The 18,275-nt window shown below is 52.0% G+C and overlaps 1 protein-coding gene across 1 annotated transcript in view; it reads right to left on the reverse strand.

Annotated features, from left to right (window-relative positions):
* Positions 1 to 9,833: 9,833 nt before the first annotated feature.
* CFAP77 (cilia and flagella associated protein 77) overlaps positions 9,834 to 18,275 on the reverse strand; it is a 172,306-nt gene continuing 163,864 nt past the window's right edge. Inside the window, exon 6 of the mRNA XM_075559552.1 lies at positions 9,834 to 9,956. Within this exon, the coding sequence (XP_075415667.1) occupies positions 9,834 to 9,956 (123 nt within the window). The remainder of the gene's footprint in view (positions 9,957 to 18,275) is intronic.

The following is an 18,275-nucleotide window of genomic DNA, read 5'->3' on the forward strand; positions in this document are numbered from 1 at the left end:
AGCCAAGCTGCGACCTGTCCTCCTCAAAAGCTCCCCACCCACCCCCAGCCCCAGCCGGTGCTGCCCCTGCCCCTAGCTGCGGGCTGGCATGGGGAAGGCGGGCAGGGAGCCTGCGGGCACCTTGGACGGAGTTCAGCCTTGGAGGAGCCCGGGAGCGCTGGGCCAACCTTCTCTGCGCATTAGATCCAAGAGGGCTCAGCGCGTCTTCTGCAGCATCGCGCGCTGAACCACCGAGCCGAGGGGGGGTGGTGGGAGTGTCAGGGAGAAACAGGAGGGAGGGCGCGTCAAGTTGGGGAGAGCAAAGGAGACGGACGGGCGGCCTGAGCGTCCCTTTGGCACCGAAGAAATGCAAGGATGCTGGAATCTAAATAAAGAACGGTTTTAAAAAAAAATCCAAACTGCAGGTTTCCTCGGGAAGCGCGGCAGCCAAAGGCAGCGGGGTCAGCACCGTGGATAGCGGCGAGTCCGGGCCGTGCTACCAACCCGCGAGACGGAGCGCACCTGACGGCGTCAGCACCGCGGAGAGCGGCGGCCCGCGGCCCATGAAGCTCCACCTGGCCGGGAGGTCCTCCCCGCGCTCCCGCCGCTCCAGGGGCCCGTCAGCACCGTGGACAGCGCCTCTCGGCTTCGCGGCCGTAGCTCTAAGCCTGTCCGCAGCGCGCGCCTTCGCCCTGCCCCCCTCCTTTAAAAAATGAACGTGTGTCACTTTTACTTTAGGGCTGGTTTTTTTTTTTTCGTTTCTTCCCTTTTTTTTCGTTGTGTTTTTTTCTTGCTTTTTCTTTTTTCTTTTTTTTTAAGGGAGACTCGCCCACGTGTCCCTGGAGTGATGACGCTGATTGGCTCCAGTCGATTTTGGGGGTGATGTCACGGCTTCGCCAGCCGCTGCCCGATCCCCTTTCAGTTTGATTAAAAGAGACACTGAATTAATTACAGCACAGACCCAACTGTTTACCGGCGATTTCCACACGGTTTGCTTTCATTAGACCGGTGATGAGGCTCCTAACGAGGGTGATTAGCCTAGGGGGGTACAGGCTGGGGGGAGGGGGCTGGAGCCCGGCTGGCTGCTGCTCTCGGTGGGTTGGGATGGGAGGTTTTGTAAGTTTTGCCTGACCCTTTCTCACAATTATTCAAATTATTTGACATACTGCTGTCATAGTTTCTTTTTCTCCCTGTTTTTGTTTGTTTCGCCCCTGAGCTAAAACAAAATTCAGAGAAGGAAGAAGTGTGTGTGCGTGTGTGTGTCTTTTTCCTGTTGAATGAAAGGAAAAAAACATATTTGCAGTCATATCTTCTGGCGCTTCTGTTGGGTTCTAGGAAAGTTTTCAAACCCCTTCTTCGTCCCTCTTTAGTGTCTGAGCAGGGCAAAGTGTCTGGAGTTTCGACTTCACTTGGGTGGGAGTGGAGACGTGGGCCGACAGATCAGACTCCAACGTCTAGGATGTTGGGGAACCCTGAAGAATCCACGTAGCCCACGGAAAGGAGTGCGGCGGACAAAGAAGGCAGGGTCCTCCCTCTCCAAGTCCACAGCCCCCTCGCCCTGCCGCGCAGCCCCAGCGAAGGTGTTTTTCTACCTCTGAATGGGACCTTCCGTGCAATGAGAAGTCTTGGAAACGAAGAAGTCTTGGACTTCTTCGTTCACTCCGGGATGTGTGTGCAATGAAACGCTGGAAACACGAGCTTAGCTTTCCGTTGCGAACAACGACTCCTTTGCGCTCCCGGGTCCATCACCGTGTTCTAGACCCACGACTTTAGAAGGTTACCCTTTAACGCCAAGGCCCAGGGCGGCGGTCAGGTAGACCAGAAGCGCGATCTGGGCCTGGGCCCTCTTCCCATACAGCTTCTAGGGACAACGGTCTGGTTCTGCGGCGCGGGGCCTAGAGTCCAGGCCTTCACACCTGGGGCCACGCGCTCCTGCGCCCTGCCCAGGACCCCCCCCCCCCCTGCCACCGCCGCCCCGAGAATTACTCCATACTAGAGACCGAGGTGTCCTCGAAACAGCAAGGTGCACTCATCCCTCAAACCTGACCGGGGGAGACCCCCGCCTCCGGGCGAAAGGAAAACTTTCTCCGTCCTCGGGCGAGGGCTGGCGGTGGCCTGACGCCCGGCTCCCCGCGCCCTCCGCCTGCGCCCCCCGGCAGATTGGAAGCGGCTCGGCCGCCCGCCGGCGGGGCTGGGGGCGAGGAGCGGCGGCTCCCCGGGGACGGGGCAGCGGGCAGAGCTCGGCTGCAAGCTGTCGGGGATGGGGGAGGGCGGAGGCGCCGAGGGGCCGCGGTCGAGAGGCTCCGGGCTGCGAGCGTTCGTCCGGGGCAGCGGGGCCTCCCGTGGCGGGGCCGGACCCGGCGGGCTCGCTGGTCCTTCGGAACTGGGCGGGTGGGGTGCGGACAGGAATGCCGCGCGCCGCCCCCAGCGGCTGGGCCTCCTAGATGCCCTTTGCGCCCCGGAAACCTCGCTCGCTTTTCTCCACTCGCTCGCGCAAGTCCCGGGCCTCCCGGGCCTTCCGTGGCCTCGCCAAAGGAACCTCATCACCCCAAAGCTCCGCAGGCCCCCACTGGAGTTGATAGGACCCACCCTTTGGGGACCTAGGAAAGGACTTTTGTCCACCCCCGCCTCCAGGACCCGCAGCGCGTCTATCCGTCGCCTTTGCTGGCCACTGTCCTGACTGTGTCAGCCCGGGGTGGCCGCGCAGCCCGCAGGGCTGGGGCGTTTGATGGCGCCGTCCACTCCACGGGCCCAGCTGCCCTGCTCTGGACCAGACTGGCATGTATACTGTCACTGGTGTTGAATTATCCTTGTCTACCTGAAAAACCGCCCTGTGACTGATTCCCTTCCGAATCTGGGCTCACATTTGCTGTCTCGGAGTTTAGTCCTGTTTGGGTGCCACCTCCGCCCTCTCCCATCATCTGGCTGGAGCTTTGTATTTCACTCTGCTGCTGGTCTGGGAGGCTTGGACACAGGCCTGGGCTCTTGCTGAGAGGCAAGGAACCCACAAGTGGACTTTTTTTTTTAAAGCTTCCGGCCATCCAACCCACCCTTGGGGAAAAACACCCTGGAGGGTATGGGAGTTTGGAGAGAGCTTTGCTCTGAGCCTTTCTTTACCCAGTGGGAGGTGGTCCTCAGCCCCTGCCCTCAGCAGCCCTGCTTGGAGGGAGGAGAAGCCAGATCTGACAGGGGACTTGGAGGGCTCAGGGAAAGAAAGTGGAGGAGTGTGGAAAGGGCTTCCTAGAGACCAGGAGTCTAGTTCCCCTTCATTCTCATCCAGGGCCCAGACTCACCACTCAAGTGTCCAAGTCCCCTGTTCTGGGCTCCCCCTGCCTACCCAGTCCTCTGCCATCACTCTAACCTCTCAGTGGACACAGAGCTTTGGGTGGGGGGGCAAGAAGACCCACTACCACCCACTGGGAACCAGCTGTGGTTCTTCCCCAGCATCAGGCAAGACAAGGTGCCTGGATGCCCAGAAGGCCATGGCTTTGGCTTCGCCTTTCATGCTGCCCAGGTCCTCTTCTGTTTGTTTCAACAACACAGCAGAAGCTTGTAATAGGGGCTAGGGTGGGAGGGTTCGGAAATGGCCCCGCCATAGAAATCACGTCCTTCTCTACCAGGGGCCTTTGACTTGGCACTGAAGTCATGTTGGGATGCCTTGGCCTCTGGCTGGGTCAGGGATCAGTCTTTACTCTCTCTCCCATCCAGTCTTCTGTCCCAGGAGTACCTTCTGTCCACTCAGCCCGAGAGCATGCCATTTGCTGGTGTTGTCCCCCTGGCCCAGCAGATAGAAGACACGCAGATCTTCTCTGCTCACATATGAATTATGCCTGGCACAATAAACTAACTACCTCAAATGTCATAATAAAGGTTTTTAGTAGTTGAGGTGGGGGCAGTGTATTGAAGGATGGGGGTGGGGGTGGGGAGAGGAAATGGCTAAGGGTGTGGATTCTAAAATTGACCAAACTTGAATTCGAATCCTGAATCTAGTCCCAAGAGGGATTCCAGTGAGTTAAGCCAGGCAAGGACAGAGTCCGATCTTGTCTTTATTGAACATTTTGATATTTTGCTCTTCATGGATTTCAAAAGGTTTCCTTTAAAATAACGTGTTAAAATATTTTGTCCTGGTTACCGATTTTTTCTTTTCTTACTTGGGCAACCCCTTCAATTGGTACCTCAGGCAAGTGCCTGCCTGATTCATCCTACCTTAGTCCTTGCCCCGGCTCTGTGACCTCAAACAAACCATTTGACCTTTCTGAGCTGGTCCTTGGGAGGAATATTTATTTGTACTTGGCTCACGTCCTAGTCCTAGAGGATACTAATTATGGTGCCCACAGTACAAATACTACTATTAGTAAATTGAGTCTTTTCTCTGGCAGGTTAGAGCCCCTAGGCTTGTCTCTCCAGCCCCCACTGGAGAAGTCAGTTGCTTGCTTTTGCCCAGGGCCTTCCAACCCAAACCTAAGGGGGTGGGGAGGAGCTGGGCCATAAAGGCCTGCATCCAGGCATCTCTCTGCTCTGCAAACAGATGGGTTGGACAAGGATTTGGACAATGTCTGGGTTTCAAGGTCACGCTGCTCACAACCATTGGTGCTGAGCTCCAAACCCCACAGAGCTCCTGAAACAGGGATGAGAACATAATCTTTCTTTTCTTCAGTCTCTACCTCCCTCCCTCTCCTCCTTCCTTCCTTCCCAGCATGATGGTGTGAACTCAGCAGAGTGGAGCTCACAGAAGGCAATCAGCCCATCCCTCTAAATCCCCCTTCCTAGATAATTTCATTTTTGTAGATTTGAGTTTAGAGTTTAGCTGCATTCAGTTGTAGAAACCAGTCTGAAAAGCCAACCTGACTTGGTGTTGAAACAAACAATTCTTCCAAGCATCTGACTGTTTTTCGCATAAAAAGAAATGCACCCCTAAAGAGCATTTTGTTCATAAAGAATAAAATGCAAGAGAAAGTACTTGACTGGAAACTCAGACTTGCCTGGCGTGGTGCAGCCCCACCTCCCTCCCACCTCCCACCTTCCACCTTGATGCCTGAGCTGTTCTTGGCTTACTGCCCTGAAGATGGGGCTCCTCTGTTCTCCTACCTCTGTTGTTTCCAAAGTCTCACCAGTAGAGGTCCAAGAAGGGGTGGACCCCAAAAGTAAAACCATTTGTATGCAGATCCAGAGTTTCCCCTGGGACTGGAATGGGATCTGTCACCTCTATGAACACTGTTCCTGGTAAACAATTTCTCTACAACAGTCAGACTCCAGAACCTCCTCTCTCTTCTTCTATCCAAGAATATGATTAATTATTTGGTTTTATCACAGAGCGAGAGCAGTCGGGAGAGGAAAACAGAATGCGTATGAAGTCTGAGCTCTAGTTAAAAACTGGAGACATCCTGGGGTCTAGCCATGGAAAGAAAATTGACCTACTGTACTCTCCAGGTCTAGCCTAGGCCTCTTTTTGCTGTTAAGTAACTCTCCCATCCTCTCCCTTCTCCTGGTGGGACCAGATGGTCTCTCCAGCCTCTTCCAGTTTTATGAGTCCTGTTTCCAAAAACTGCCTCTCAACGTCCTTGCACCCCAGACCTGTCAGTGCACATTAGCTCCTCACTGCCCCCTCCCCTCTCAGAGGAGCAGGGAGGAGCTCTGTCAGACTGGGAGAGGCTCTAGACCAGCTAGCTGCCAATCATTTTCACATGGAATTTTTTTTAAAGATCATTTTATTGGGGGGGTCTTACAACTCTTGTTACCATCCATACATCAACTATCTGACATATTCGTACATATATTCCATCGTTCTTTTCTAGACATTTACTTTCCATTGAGCCCTGGGGATCAGTTGCTCTTTTTTTTCTTTTTCTTCTTTTTCCCTCCCTTCCTCCCCCAAAACTAACCCTCACGGCCCCTTGATAGATTATAGATCGCTCATTGTTTTCAAATCTCACACCGACCGCTGTCTCCCTTTCCTTCTGGTTTCTGGTATTCGTCCCCCTGGAGGGGTGTGTGGTCATGGGCCATTCAGGTCGACCGGTATCCCATGGCATTTCTCCAGGTGATGAGGAGGAGTCGGGATGGAAAGCTAAGCTCCCCTGTTTCCACTCATACTTGAACTGAGAATAACTTCTGGCCCAGACTCTAGGCTGTGCAGTGAAGGGAAGCCAAGAGCCCTGGTCTGATCTGCGCAGGGCCCAGCTTAACGGAGGGAACTAGGTCCCTTTGACATCTATTTCCCAACTGTGCATTCGGGCGGTTGGGTGGGGTCATGGGAGGAGGTCAGCAAAAGGAGTCTCAGGCCTCTACAGGCTGGAGCTTTCAGGGAGTATAACCCGATGGTGAAGGGCAGGGAGAGGACCTCTGCTCATGCTAGGCCTAGCCTGGGCCAGTGTGAGTGAGGACAGGGCCTCGGTTGATGTGACAGGATATCCAAGAAGGTGGAATCAGACCCCGGTTTTGTGCAGGCACCAATAATTAATGAGGGAGGAAGAAGCCATCTGGGAGAGGGCCTGCAGGTGGGAAGGACAGGGCCAGGAACTTCCAGGGCCGCCGATTCACCACCGGGTGGCACTCTAGGACAAGAAGCTGAGAACTATCCAGGCTAGCTCCCCTCAGGATGGGGAGAGAGTACTTAGCCAAGGTGCTGACTGGGTTATAGGAGGAAATTACAGGGGGCGCTTAGGGCCTTCTGTCTTCCACCCCCAGTGAGACCATTTCAGGGGCAAGACATGATTGATCAACAACAGGACTTTCCCCTTAGCCTTTTCTGGCAGAGCCATGCCTTCTTCATTGGCCCAGGTGTTGGGAAAGCAGGTACCATGGGGAGGGCATTACTTGTGTGCCCCTCTCTTTGCCATAGCAGGGCTGGCCCCAACCTGTGCTGGATGGAGCCTCAACTTCCTGCTTCCAGGACATTCTTCCGCCTCCTGCGAATGCTCTTCATGTTCTTCCCACAATCCAGGACAAAGACTTCTGCCTCCATTAAAAGCCACCATTGGATCTCCCCTTTTGAGCCATTTTTCCATTTGGTCGTTTTTAAGGTTTTCAGCTTTCTTTTCGATAAAGGATTTTTCTGTTTTGTTTCGTCATTGTACTGTTTGGGGCTGTTTGGTATGTTTCCCTGACACATGCCGGTACATGGTTACATGGAATCCACGCCTGGGGGCGTGGCGGAGGAGGTTGAGGGAGAGCGGGCGATAACAGCAGTGAGCACGAGGAAGAAGCAGATGTGATGATGGCACCATTCTGCTTAATACCATCGAAATGTGCGATGTGTGATTATAGGTCAATGAGACTATTTGTAAAAAGTCATTCATTCATTGCATTCCTCAATTATACCCAAGGGTGCAGGACCTCCCCATTCAGTGGCTTTACCCATAATGAAAAATAATAATTCAGATGTATCAATGTCTGGAGTGCTGGACCCCATGCTCATCTTCTTATACGCAGTCTTTAAGATAAGCAGTATTTCCTTTAGTATAAGGGAAACTTCTGTGATGTGTATATTCTTGCCATAGAGATGAGGCACAGAGAGGCTAGGAAATTGCTGGAGGCCACACAGAAATCAGCTGGAGGGACAAGACTGCCTGCTTTTAAACACTGCTTGTGTCTGCATTGGCCTAAGGCTTCAGGCGGATATAAACCAACATTGGCGGGGATGTTGCTTTTTGAATCATATAGAGGGAGGGATCTTTTCAAGAGTAGAGTCCTATTAAGACCCTGGTTGAGCCAGCTTCAGGAGGGGCTTAGTGTGTGCTTTCCTATGGAATTGGCTTCCAGTGGGCTGCAGTGTGCAGATAGGGTGGAGGATGATGAAGAAACTCACTCAGATATGTAATATCATGACGGGTCCTACCCTGGGGCCACATCTCTTGAGAGGTGATAGTGAATGAGACCTCTTGGATCTCTGGCTCCAAGAAGCAGTCCTTCCAGAAGGGAAGACAGGCAGTCGACTTTATGCTGGGGATCATTACGATGTAGAGCGAAGACAAGGCGATGTGCATTTAACTGATGAGCAAACTGGATCGCTAACCAAAAGGCTGGTGATTTGGGCCCACTGGAAGGGCCTCAGAAGAAAGGCCTGGTAATCTACTCTGGAAAAGTCTGCCATCGGACACCCTATGGGGCAGTCCTGAGTTGATACGCACGAGGTCACCGTGAGTTCACATCCACTGGATGGCAGGCGGTCCTGGCTCTACTTCAGGGGAGACTTTGGGGTCGATGCCCTTTGTCAAGTTGAGGAAGCTCCCAGCTCCTTTGCTGCGAGACTTTATCGTGAACATGTGGTAGGCTTTGCCGAGGGTTTTTCTGCATCTATTGACATGACCGTTTGAGATTTCTTCTTTCTTCTTCCGCCTGTGGATAAGGTGAATGACATTAGTTGATCTGTGAATGCTGAACCAGCCTGGCATACCTTGGAGCAATCGTACTTGGTGTCTAATTATTTCAAACATTGTTGGATTCAATTAGTAAGATCCAAATAATTAAAAATAAAGTGCAGACATGGGACTAAGTGGTGCCCAAGTGTCCCAGGTACTGGATAAAGCAGAACCAGGCCCACAGCAGAGCCGGTGTGCTGGTGTGCCGGTGTGCTGTGGTAAGAGGGGAGAGGGGAGAGGGCCAAGGGACTTGAGAGGAAGCCTGTGGGATGGGCCTGGGCTAATCCTCTGGTTAGGGTCCTACTGGGCCTGCTAAGAAGCTTGATTTGACTTTAAGAGCCAGGCAAATCACTGTTGTGTTAAGCATCCCCCATGCCTGTGGAGAATGGATCCCAAGGGAAAGAAGAGAAACATCAGGAGATCAATTAAGAATGTCCTGCATTGATCCAGGAGAATTGGGATGGGAGGGCGGGCCTTGGCTTTCCGGCAGTGGGAGGGGAGAGAAGTAGATGGACTGGAGACGTGAGGGGTGAAGGAAAGCAAGTCAAGAAGGGATTGTGCTTCAGCAGCTGGGTGGTTGGTGGTCTCCTTTAGGGGCTGGGGAACATGAGGGAGAAGCATTTGTGAGAGGAAAACCATCAAGCCTTCTGTTTGGGCTGGGAGGTGATGACCAGACCATCCTACTGGAGGGATCAACTGATCAGGTGGGGAAAGCACGTTCTGGATCAACTGCATAAAGGTCAGAGTCAGAGTCACGGAATGGGAACAATGTTGAAAACCTGGCCGAGCCGACTCAGTGAAGGCACTGAGCTTGGAGCTTGGAGGATGTTTGCACACTTTGCAGAGGCTGCATGGTAACATCATTATCTCAGTTCCCTCCCTGGTTTTATTGGATGGCTGGTTTTCAAATAAAGACACAAGAGGAGAATGACAAATAGCATCTTTAATTAAAAATAGATTAGCATAGAAATGGTGGGGAGAAGCCAAGGAACACGCAGAAAGATTGAGTTAAGAGATGCCCAGGGGTCTGGCTGAGAAGTTCTTCAGCCTACATATTCTCTCCGGGTCACCTGCTCACTGTAGCGCCAGGGAGGCGGGTGCAGGCTGGAGTCACGCACTGTTGCCTCTTGCTGCTGTCGGGGGTCCCAGACATGCAATCCTGCCAGGCATCCCCAAGAGAGCAATCAAGACTCATGCTTGGAATATAAAGCCAGGGCTCTCAAAGCATATAGCTGTTATGGATACACAGCTTGTTCTTAACCCTTAGTGGGTGGAGATGGGGAGCCAACAGGGCCAAAGTTTGAGACCAGTGTTGGTTGGCTCTAAAAGGGTGGGCTCTACCAAAAATAATTCCTCTAAGACCTGAATCTGCCGTCTGTGCAGAGGCAGAAGTCTTAGAACATGGGGAGTGAGTGTCCTTCATAAATTGGGGCAAGAAAGGTGAGTCCTTCAGGGAATTTTCTACCGCAGCAAGAAGGCTTCGCGTGGAGGGGGCTAAGGGTGAGTGTAGTTGCCCATTCGCAGGGTGCCTTGGCGCACAGCACACTCTTCCTGGTGGGCCTTGAGCGCTCTCTCCCGATCAGCTTCCGTGGGGAACGTGTGCAGGTGGGGGCCCACCTGTGGACAGAAGGGAGAGCAGTCAGGTGAGAATACGCGTCCACTGTGGAGGCTCTTCCAGCTGCTCTCCGCCATCTCTTGGCCGCGCCTCCATTTGGGAACAAAAATTAAAATTGCTGTAATGTATTAGAGGCTTTCCTGATGGCTGGGCCATCCAATGAATGGTGAAATCCTAACGACGTCGGGATTTTGACCTTTCTTTCCCTGGGGGCTACGAAACTGAGGCACACAAACTAGCAGCATGGCGGCAATCCTCCCCTGCCCACCCCATTCCACCCACAGCGCCCCCTTCAGGCTGTAGCCTGCTGCATAGAGGTGGTTCACCTGCCAGGCTTAGCTTCGCAGACTCTCCTCCCCCTCATGGTCGCCCGCTGTCCCCTATCCTTCTTAGACCCTTCCCCCTCACTGGAGCTCAGGCCCTGGCTCCACAGCTTATGACTGTTGCTTTGGGGAAAACCCCTTCATCTTTCTGAACTTCCATTGTGTGGTTGTGGGGTCGGGTTTTTCTTTTTTTGTGGTTGTTGGTTTTTTGTTTGTTTTTTATTTGTTTTTTTAATCGTTTTATTAGGGGCTCATACAACTCATCACAATCCATGCATACATCAATTGTGTCAAGCGCATTTGTACATTCACTGCCCTCATCATTCTCAAAACATTTGCTCTCCATTTAAGCCCCTGGCATCAGCTCCTCATTTTTCCCCTCCCTCCCTGCTCCCCACTCCCTCATGAACCCTTGATAATTTATAAATTGTTATCTTGTCATATTGTTCCCTGCCCGACGTCTCCTTTCACCCATTTTTCTGTTGTCCGTCCACCAGGGAGGAGGTTATATGTAGATCCTTGTAATCAGTTTCCCCTCTCTACTCCACCCTCCCTCCACCCTCCCGGTATCGCCACTCTCACCACTGGTCCTAAAGGGATCATCCATCCTGGAGTCCCTGTGTTTCCAGTTCCTATATGTACCAGTGTACATCCTGTGGTCTAGCTGGATTTATAAGGTAGAATTGGGATCATGATAGTGGGGGGTAGGGAGGAAGCATTTAGGAACTAGAGGAAAGTTGTATGTTTCATTGTTGCTACCCTGCACCATGACTGTCTCATCTCCTCCCCAAGACCCTTCAGTAAGGGGATGTCCAATTGCCTACAGATGGGCTTTGAGTCTCCACTCCGCACTCCCCTTCATTCACAGTATGATTTTTTGTTCTTTGATGCCTGATCCCTGATCCCTTCGACACCTTGTGATCACACAGGCTGGTGTGCTTCTTCCATGTGGGCTGTGTTGCTTCTGGGATTGGGGTTTTCCTGGTGGGATGGCAGTCAAGCAAATCCACTTTGGAAGAAGTGCAACCAGAATGTTGCGTGGAGGCAGGGACGGTGAGACCTTGTCTCATGTGATTTGGACATGTTGTCAGGAGAGCTCGGTCCCTGGAGAAGGACAGCATGCTTGGTCAGGTAGAGGAGCAGTGTAAGAGAGGAAGGCCCTAGACAAGGTGGATGGATACGGTGGCTGCAACAATGGGCTGGGCCATGAGAACCTTGTGAGGATGGCGCAGGACCAGGCAGGATTTTGTTCTGTTGCACTTAGGGTCGCTGTGAGCCAGGGCTGTCTGGAACCGTCAGTACCCAACCACACGGTCTCTCTCCCTCCTCGGTCTCTGACCGGATGTGCCACTGAAACATCTTCAGGATCAGAGCCACACACCAGCCACCCATTGAGCATGATGTGTATTGCCTGGGAACCAAACCCCCCGGTCTCCTGCATGGGAGGCACGAATTCCACCACTGGGCCCTACTTCTGTGAACCCACCCAGCCACTTGTGGGGAAGATCCCAACGACTGCGTGTAAATCATGTTCTTTCTTTCTCTCCGTTTCTCTTCTTTTTTTAAAAAAAATCATTTATTGGGGGCTCGCACAGCTCTTAGAACAATCCCTAATTCACTTGTATCAAGCACACTTGTACATAGGTTGCCATCATCGTTTCCAAAACATTTTCTTTCTACTTGAGTCCTTGGTATCAGCTCCTCTCTTTGCCCTTACCTACCCCACCCTCCCACCCTCATGAATCCATGATCAATTATTTATTATTATTGTTATTTCATATCTTATACCTTTGTCTCCCTCCACTCACATTTCTTTCATTCATCCCTCTGGGGGGAGTGTTATATATTCAAACTTGTGATCAGTGTCCCCCTTTCTCCCCCTTCTCCCCACCCCTTTCCCCTACCCTTATGGTATCGCTACTCCCACTACTGTTCCTGAGGGGTTTATCTGTCCTGGATTCCATGTGTCAAGAGCTCTTATCTGTACCAATGTACATACACAGGTCTAGCTGGATTTTTAAGGTAGAACTGGGTCATGGTAGTGGGCGGGGGGAAGCATTCAAGATCTAGAGGAATGTTGAGTTTTTCATTGGTGCTATACTGCACCCTGGATGAATGTCCCTTCCTGTGACCCTTCTGTCGCAATTGGACTGTCCAATTGTCTACAAATGGGCTTTTGGTCTCTATTCTGACTCCCTTTGTTTCCATCAATATAATTGTCTATTTTGAATTTTTGATACCTGATCCTGTCGATACCTTGGCTGGTGTGCTTCTTACATGTGGGCTTTGTTGCTTCTCTGCTCGATGGCTGCTTGTTTAACTTCAAACCATTAAGACCCCAGACGCTCTATGGTCTAATAGCCGGGCACTATCAGCTGTCTTCACCACATGCGCTTATGCACCCATTTTGTCTTCAGTGATTGTGTCGGGAAGGTATCATCGAGTGCCAGGTTATTAGAATAAAGTGTTCTTGTGTTTAGGGAGGTGTTGAGTAGAGGCCCAAAGTCCATCTGCTACCTTAATACTTAGCATATAAATATATGTATATTGACCTCTATCCTTTCCTTACGCTTTTGTCTTTAACCTTCTTATATGCATTAGCAAGCACTACAGTTGTGCTATTTTAATTTTTTATTGTGATCTGGGTGGAAGTTTATAGAGTACATGGGGTTTCCACTCAACAATTCATACACATGTTGATTCCAGACATTGATTGCGATCCCCACAAGGCACTTTCCCCCATTCCTCCCTGTGCTGACCCTTTCCCTTTGTCCTCGTTCCCATCCCTGCCAGCTTCCTGAGCTTGATCCCTGGGGAAAGTGCTGTCCTTTTGATTGCATATGGCTGGCTGTTCTAAAGAACGCCTGCTTCCCTGGTATCTTGCTGTTTGTTCATCTTTCGGGCCTGCCTCTTATTTGGCTACAAGCAGGTGCATTCAGTTCTCTTTCTCAGCCTGCAGGGGGTCCGAGGGGCACAGGCTCAGGAGCTCCATCAGTCTTCATCAAACCAGTCAGCCCGGTGGTTGCTGCTGCTGTGTAAATAGGTTTGCGTTTTAGTCCACATCTTTCTGGTGCTGTTTTTAAGTGGCAAATTGTGATGACTGTGTAATATAAAATTTAATATGCATTATAGTAAAGTATGTCATAACAAAGTTAGTATAAATTAAAATCTACCTATGTTTAAATTGCGGTACCATACATATAACTTACATACACGATTTAAACTGTTTTAAAGGGTACAATTCAGAGGCATGTGGGACATCCACAGAGTCGGGCGGCTCTCCCCATTGTCTAGTTCCAGAACTTTCCATCTCGGCAGCTGGATGCCGTGGACTGTTCCCGCCTCTTCCTCAGCCCTGCTCCTGACAACATCACTCAACCTGCTGTATCACTGGGGCTGTCCTTCTGTGTCTGGTTTCTGTGTCTGACTCAGTCTAGTGTTTGCGAGATTTGTCCACGTGTCAGTTCTTCCTTCCTTTTGATGGCTGTGTCTTTAGATTACGTTTGTTTACCACTCATCGCTGATGGTCATTTGTGCTGTTTTCACCTTTTGGCTTTTGTGAGTCATGCTACGATGAACCTTTGCGTACAAGTTTCTGTGTGGACACAGGTTTTCATTTTTCTTGGGTAGGTAGCTGGCTAGGAATAGGATTGCTGGGTCCTACGGCAATGGTCTTCTTTGAGGAAACCTTACTGAAAGAAAGCCCCTTGACACTACGGTTGGCAAAACATACTTCACAAAGACCATGTCCCACACTCTCCCTTGGTGAGTAGGGACTAGGGTTTGGAATGCCATGCACAGCCATCAAGGTGCAGCTATTGGTGTCTTTCTGTCTGGAGGGAAGAAAGTGATGAAAATCGAAAGGCCTATGGGAACACTAAGTCCAGGACCTCCCATGTGACCCTTTCCAGGACAGGTGGCAGTGGAAGATAGGCACCATCCAGGTGTTCTGGTCTCAGGGTCTTAGAGGCTGTGTTAGTCCAAGTTGATGAGAGAAACAAATCCATAGACTCACACACATGTGTAAGAGAGAGCTTTCTATCAAAGCGCAATTAGATATCGAGAAAACATCCAGCCCAGTCCAACTCAAGTGCATAAGTACAGTCCAAGTCCATGGTCTGTCTCTCGACTCTCACTGCACATGTCATGATGCCGCGTGCAGGAAGATCACAGGCCTGTGGGTGGAGGGTCTTGTGGATTCAGCGGTGCTGGAAGCATCTCCAGGGCTCTGGCTGCCATCAGCATGGCTCCATGTGGCTTGTCATCAGGAATATGAAGCAGAGAGTGAGTGGGTCCGGCCTCCAGTGAGTCATTTATCTCTGCCGCGCCTCCAAATGAGGTCATCAAGCTGTGACCTGATAGACAGGATAGACCCCACCCCTTCACTAGTTGACAGGAGATCATGTATATACCACAGAGGCTGATGGTTGTTCATTGGACTCAATGGTCCTGGGTAGAGTGGGAGGAAAATATGGAATAAAACCCCAAATTATAAAAGAGACCAGGCCCACTGGTCAGATGGAGACAGACTGTGTTTCAGGTCAGCAGCTGAACTCACTTCCAAGTTAGCAATAACTAAGCATCTACAAGCACGAGGTCGGCATTAACCCAAGGACAAAGCACCGAGGGTCAGGCAGGACTGAGCGATGGGAACAGGAAGCACAGGGTGGGTTGGTGATGGCACAGCGAGGAGATTGCAATGGATGAGCTGAAATGAAATGTGTATGGAACACAGACTGTCAAGTCGATGAGCTGCTGTGTAAGCCCGCATCCCAATTAAACGCACCTAATCCGCAACAAAAAGTTCAACACACGCGCACACACACATTTAAAGCTGTATGGAGCATAGTTCTCTTGTGACACACATGGGGTCACCGTGGGCCGGAGCTGGCTCACTGGCAGCTAGAGAAAGATTGAGAGCCGCCTTTAAAGAGAGGGAAACAGAAGCACAAAGAGAAGACGAGGTCCTTTGTCCAAGGCCACACAACCAAGAAGCTGGCCGTCTGTCCAGGGCAGTGCTCCTGTCCCCTATCCCCCACCACACTGGCTGTCTAGGGGTCACAAGGCGCAGGTGATGATCAGTGGGTAGAGGGTAGGGAATGGAAGGGAGAGGTGGAAGAGACCCGGGAGCAAAGGAAGCAAAGAGAGAAAACCCCTTGTGATGTCATCCGGTGGAAATCACCCTGGGGGGAGCTCAAGAGGGAGACACACCAGGAGTTAGTGCTGGGGAGCATCCTGTCTGTGTGGGATGAGCCTGGAGGGGGCAGCAGCCTGCAGGTCCCATTGTCCTCCATGCCGGCCATCCCCATGTCTGGGTCGAGAGAGGTATGTGTAGTAAATATCACCCCACGGTAAACCTGTGGACCAGAACCCAATAGCCAGTCCCCGACCAGCCTTAAAATACTGCAAACCACCCGACCCTGGGGATGGCTAGCCCCCTTCAATGGGAAGCCAACTCAAGCCCTGCCTAGCCTGTTGCAATCAGTGAGGCGGGGGGAGAAGAGAGAGTGCCCGTGGGAGTCAAAATGGCCCCCAAGTCCATGTTCATGAAAGTGCTGCTTTCTCGACAGAGCCAAGGAATGGAGTTTCTTCCGTTATGATTTTGTGCCGCCAGCACTTCAGACTGCCCCTCTTTCCCCCACAAATGATCACTGGTGAAAATTCTGTCTCCTGGTGTCCACCCTGCCTGTCCTATCTCCTAGCCAGACAATCTGACTCATTCACGGAACTCAACATCCCCCCAATCTGTGCTTAGCATAATGTCAGAGGCGCAGGGTGGAAAGGGTCCAGGTGCACTTGTTCATTTATGTACCCCCCACCGCTCCTTCATCACTCCCCTGTGCAGGCAGCACACTCAGCGATCACCATTCTGGGCAAGGTCATGGGCACACGGCGCTCAACAGGCCGAGCCGGGCCCTGTTCCTCCAGGAGAACCGTCAGGGAACAATGAAGGCACAGCACTTTTACTACAAGGTGCAGAAAGAAGATGGGGTGTGTACAGCAGGAACAAACAGCACAGGGTCAACCCTTGCCAGAGTCAAGGGCAGCCTCCTGAGGAAGAGATGGTTCCAGGGAGGCTGGAGCAGTGGGCAGGGCTTTCCCAGGTAACGGCCTAGCAGAGCTCAAGTTTATGAGGGCCAGGCAGGTTCTCTTTGGGTTTGGCAGGACACATCGAAGACTCTGCCATGTCTTCAGGATAAAGCAGGGCCCATGCCCTGGGATGCCTCTTCCCCATAAGGTTCATGTTGGAGTCCAGGTCAGAGTTCCCCACTTGGGGTGGTTCCTAAAGACCCCAGCATGCAGCAGGAGAGAGGAGAAATGTGGAGGGAGGATGAAGTGCTGAAAGCCAATGGGGCAACTTGTATAGACACATCTCTGTGCTTGGTGCAGGGGACCCTCTTCCATCCCCATCCAGGGGGATTCACGAGCCTAAATCGGGGCTCTTTGGCCCAGCAAGAATGCCTTTGTTGAGGCCACATTCAGAACTGATGCAGGTCCAAGTCCCCCCAGGCCTCACACCCAACCTGCATCCGAGGCCTTGCCCAGGACACCATCAGGTCACCCCCACGACCAAATTCTGAATCACCACTTAGGGTCTCGGTGACCCATACAGGCTGCCGACCTCAGGTCCAAGAAGTTGGGCTCGTTCCCCCTCAGGGCCCACAAAAGGGTGCAAGGGAACCTGACTTGGACACATTTCACAGAGGAATATGCTGAGGTCCAGAGCTAGGTTCCATTCAGTGCTGGATATGAATGGCACAGATGCTCTGGCTCGGCCTCTCCATCTAGAAAGATGGAGTCTTTCTAGAACATTCCATCCAGCTGCAGCTCGGGCTGCGTTCAGGGTGTTCGAGGCACTCCCCCTCTGAGGTGAAATCAGAGGCAGGGGTGTGGAGTGGATTTGTGGGGACCCCAGGCGTGTCAGAGGAGAGCTGGGCCCCATAAACCCGTAGCTGGGGTTCAGGAAGTCAAGCAGCAGGCCTTTCATTCCAGGGGCCTCTGGGAAGACACCACCTGCAGCTCAGCCAGCAGCCAAGCACATGAACCTTTCACACCACCCAGGGCCTCCAGAAGCTGGACATCGAGCCGTGTCCTTTAGTCTCTAGGGGACAGGGGTCCTGGGGAGGCTCGGTGGAAAGCCATGAATTCTCTTTTGGGAAAATCACAATGAAACAGAAAGACCCAAACAACCCAGCCCCCACGTCTCTGAGAACAGGCAGCTTTAGGGTTTGTAGATCTTTACACGTCTCTCCTTGGGCTCGGGCTGGTGCCTGGACCTTATCCCAAAGCTGAGTCCACCATAGCTGGGATCAGGCAGCAAGTTCTTAGCACAGCCACCTAAGACCCATGCAGATACAGGGCGCCCATGGACCGCACCCAGGGCTACATACGGGGTGCTCACTGATGCTGATCAATGAAATCATGATCTTGAAATCTGGAACCTCCAGTTCCAGAAAAATTTCAAGAGGTTCACAAACCAGAATGGAAAAAGGGAGACGACTCTATCCTGGGTGCAGAAAGAGAGTAGCTGGTAACCAAAGGCTTCGAGAGCGAGAGCTCACCTTGGGTCCCCTCTGGCAAGGGATGACGGGATATTCACACTGAAACACAATTTTCGCGACACCTGCCTTTCCCTGAAGGCAGTTTGAGAAGCTCAGCATCCCAGCTGATCCGGATGCCCAGCCAGGCTTGGACTTGGGTATTCCCACTGGCAATAGTCCTTTCCCTGGTGGCTCGTCACCAAGGATTCTAACAAAGAAGTGCAGCTCGGAGTTCTCTGCCACCTCCTCACATCCCGCCTTTGCCCCTAGGCCACTCCCGAGCTGGTCAGCATCCAGGAATGTAGGGTGCTTTGGATGGTTCCTGGTGCTGATGGTGAGGTGGCTTGGGTGGGCGGTCTTGATGGTGGGAAGCTTGTTGGCATTCACTCCCATTATCTCCTGGGGAGCTGGCAGAGAGAGCAAGTCCCTAAGTGAGGTTCAACCCCGCATATGGCTA

This window comes from Tenrec ecaudatus, chromosome 10 (assembly GCF_050624435.1).
Source record: "Tenrec ecaudatus isolate mTenEca1 chromosome 10, mTenEca1.hap1, whole genome shotgun sequence".
Classification (NCBI taxonomy): domain Eukaryota; kingdom Metazoa; phylum Chordata; class Mammalia; order Afrosoricida; family Tenrecidae; genus Tenrec; species Tenrec ecaudatus.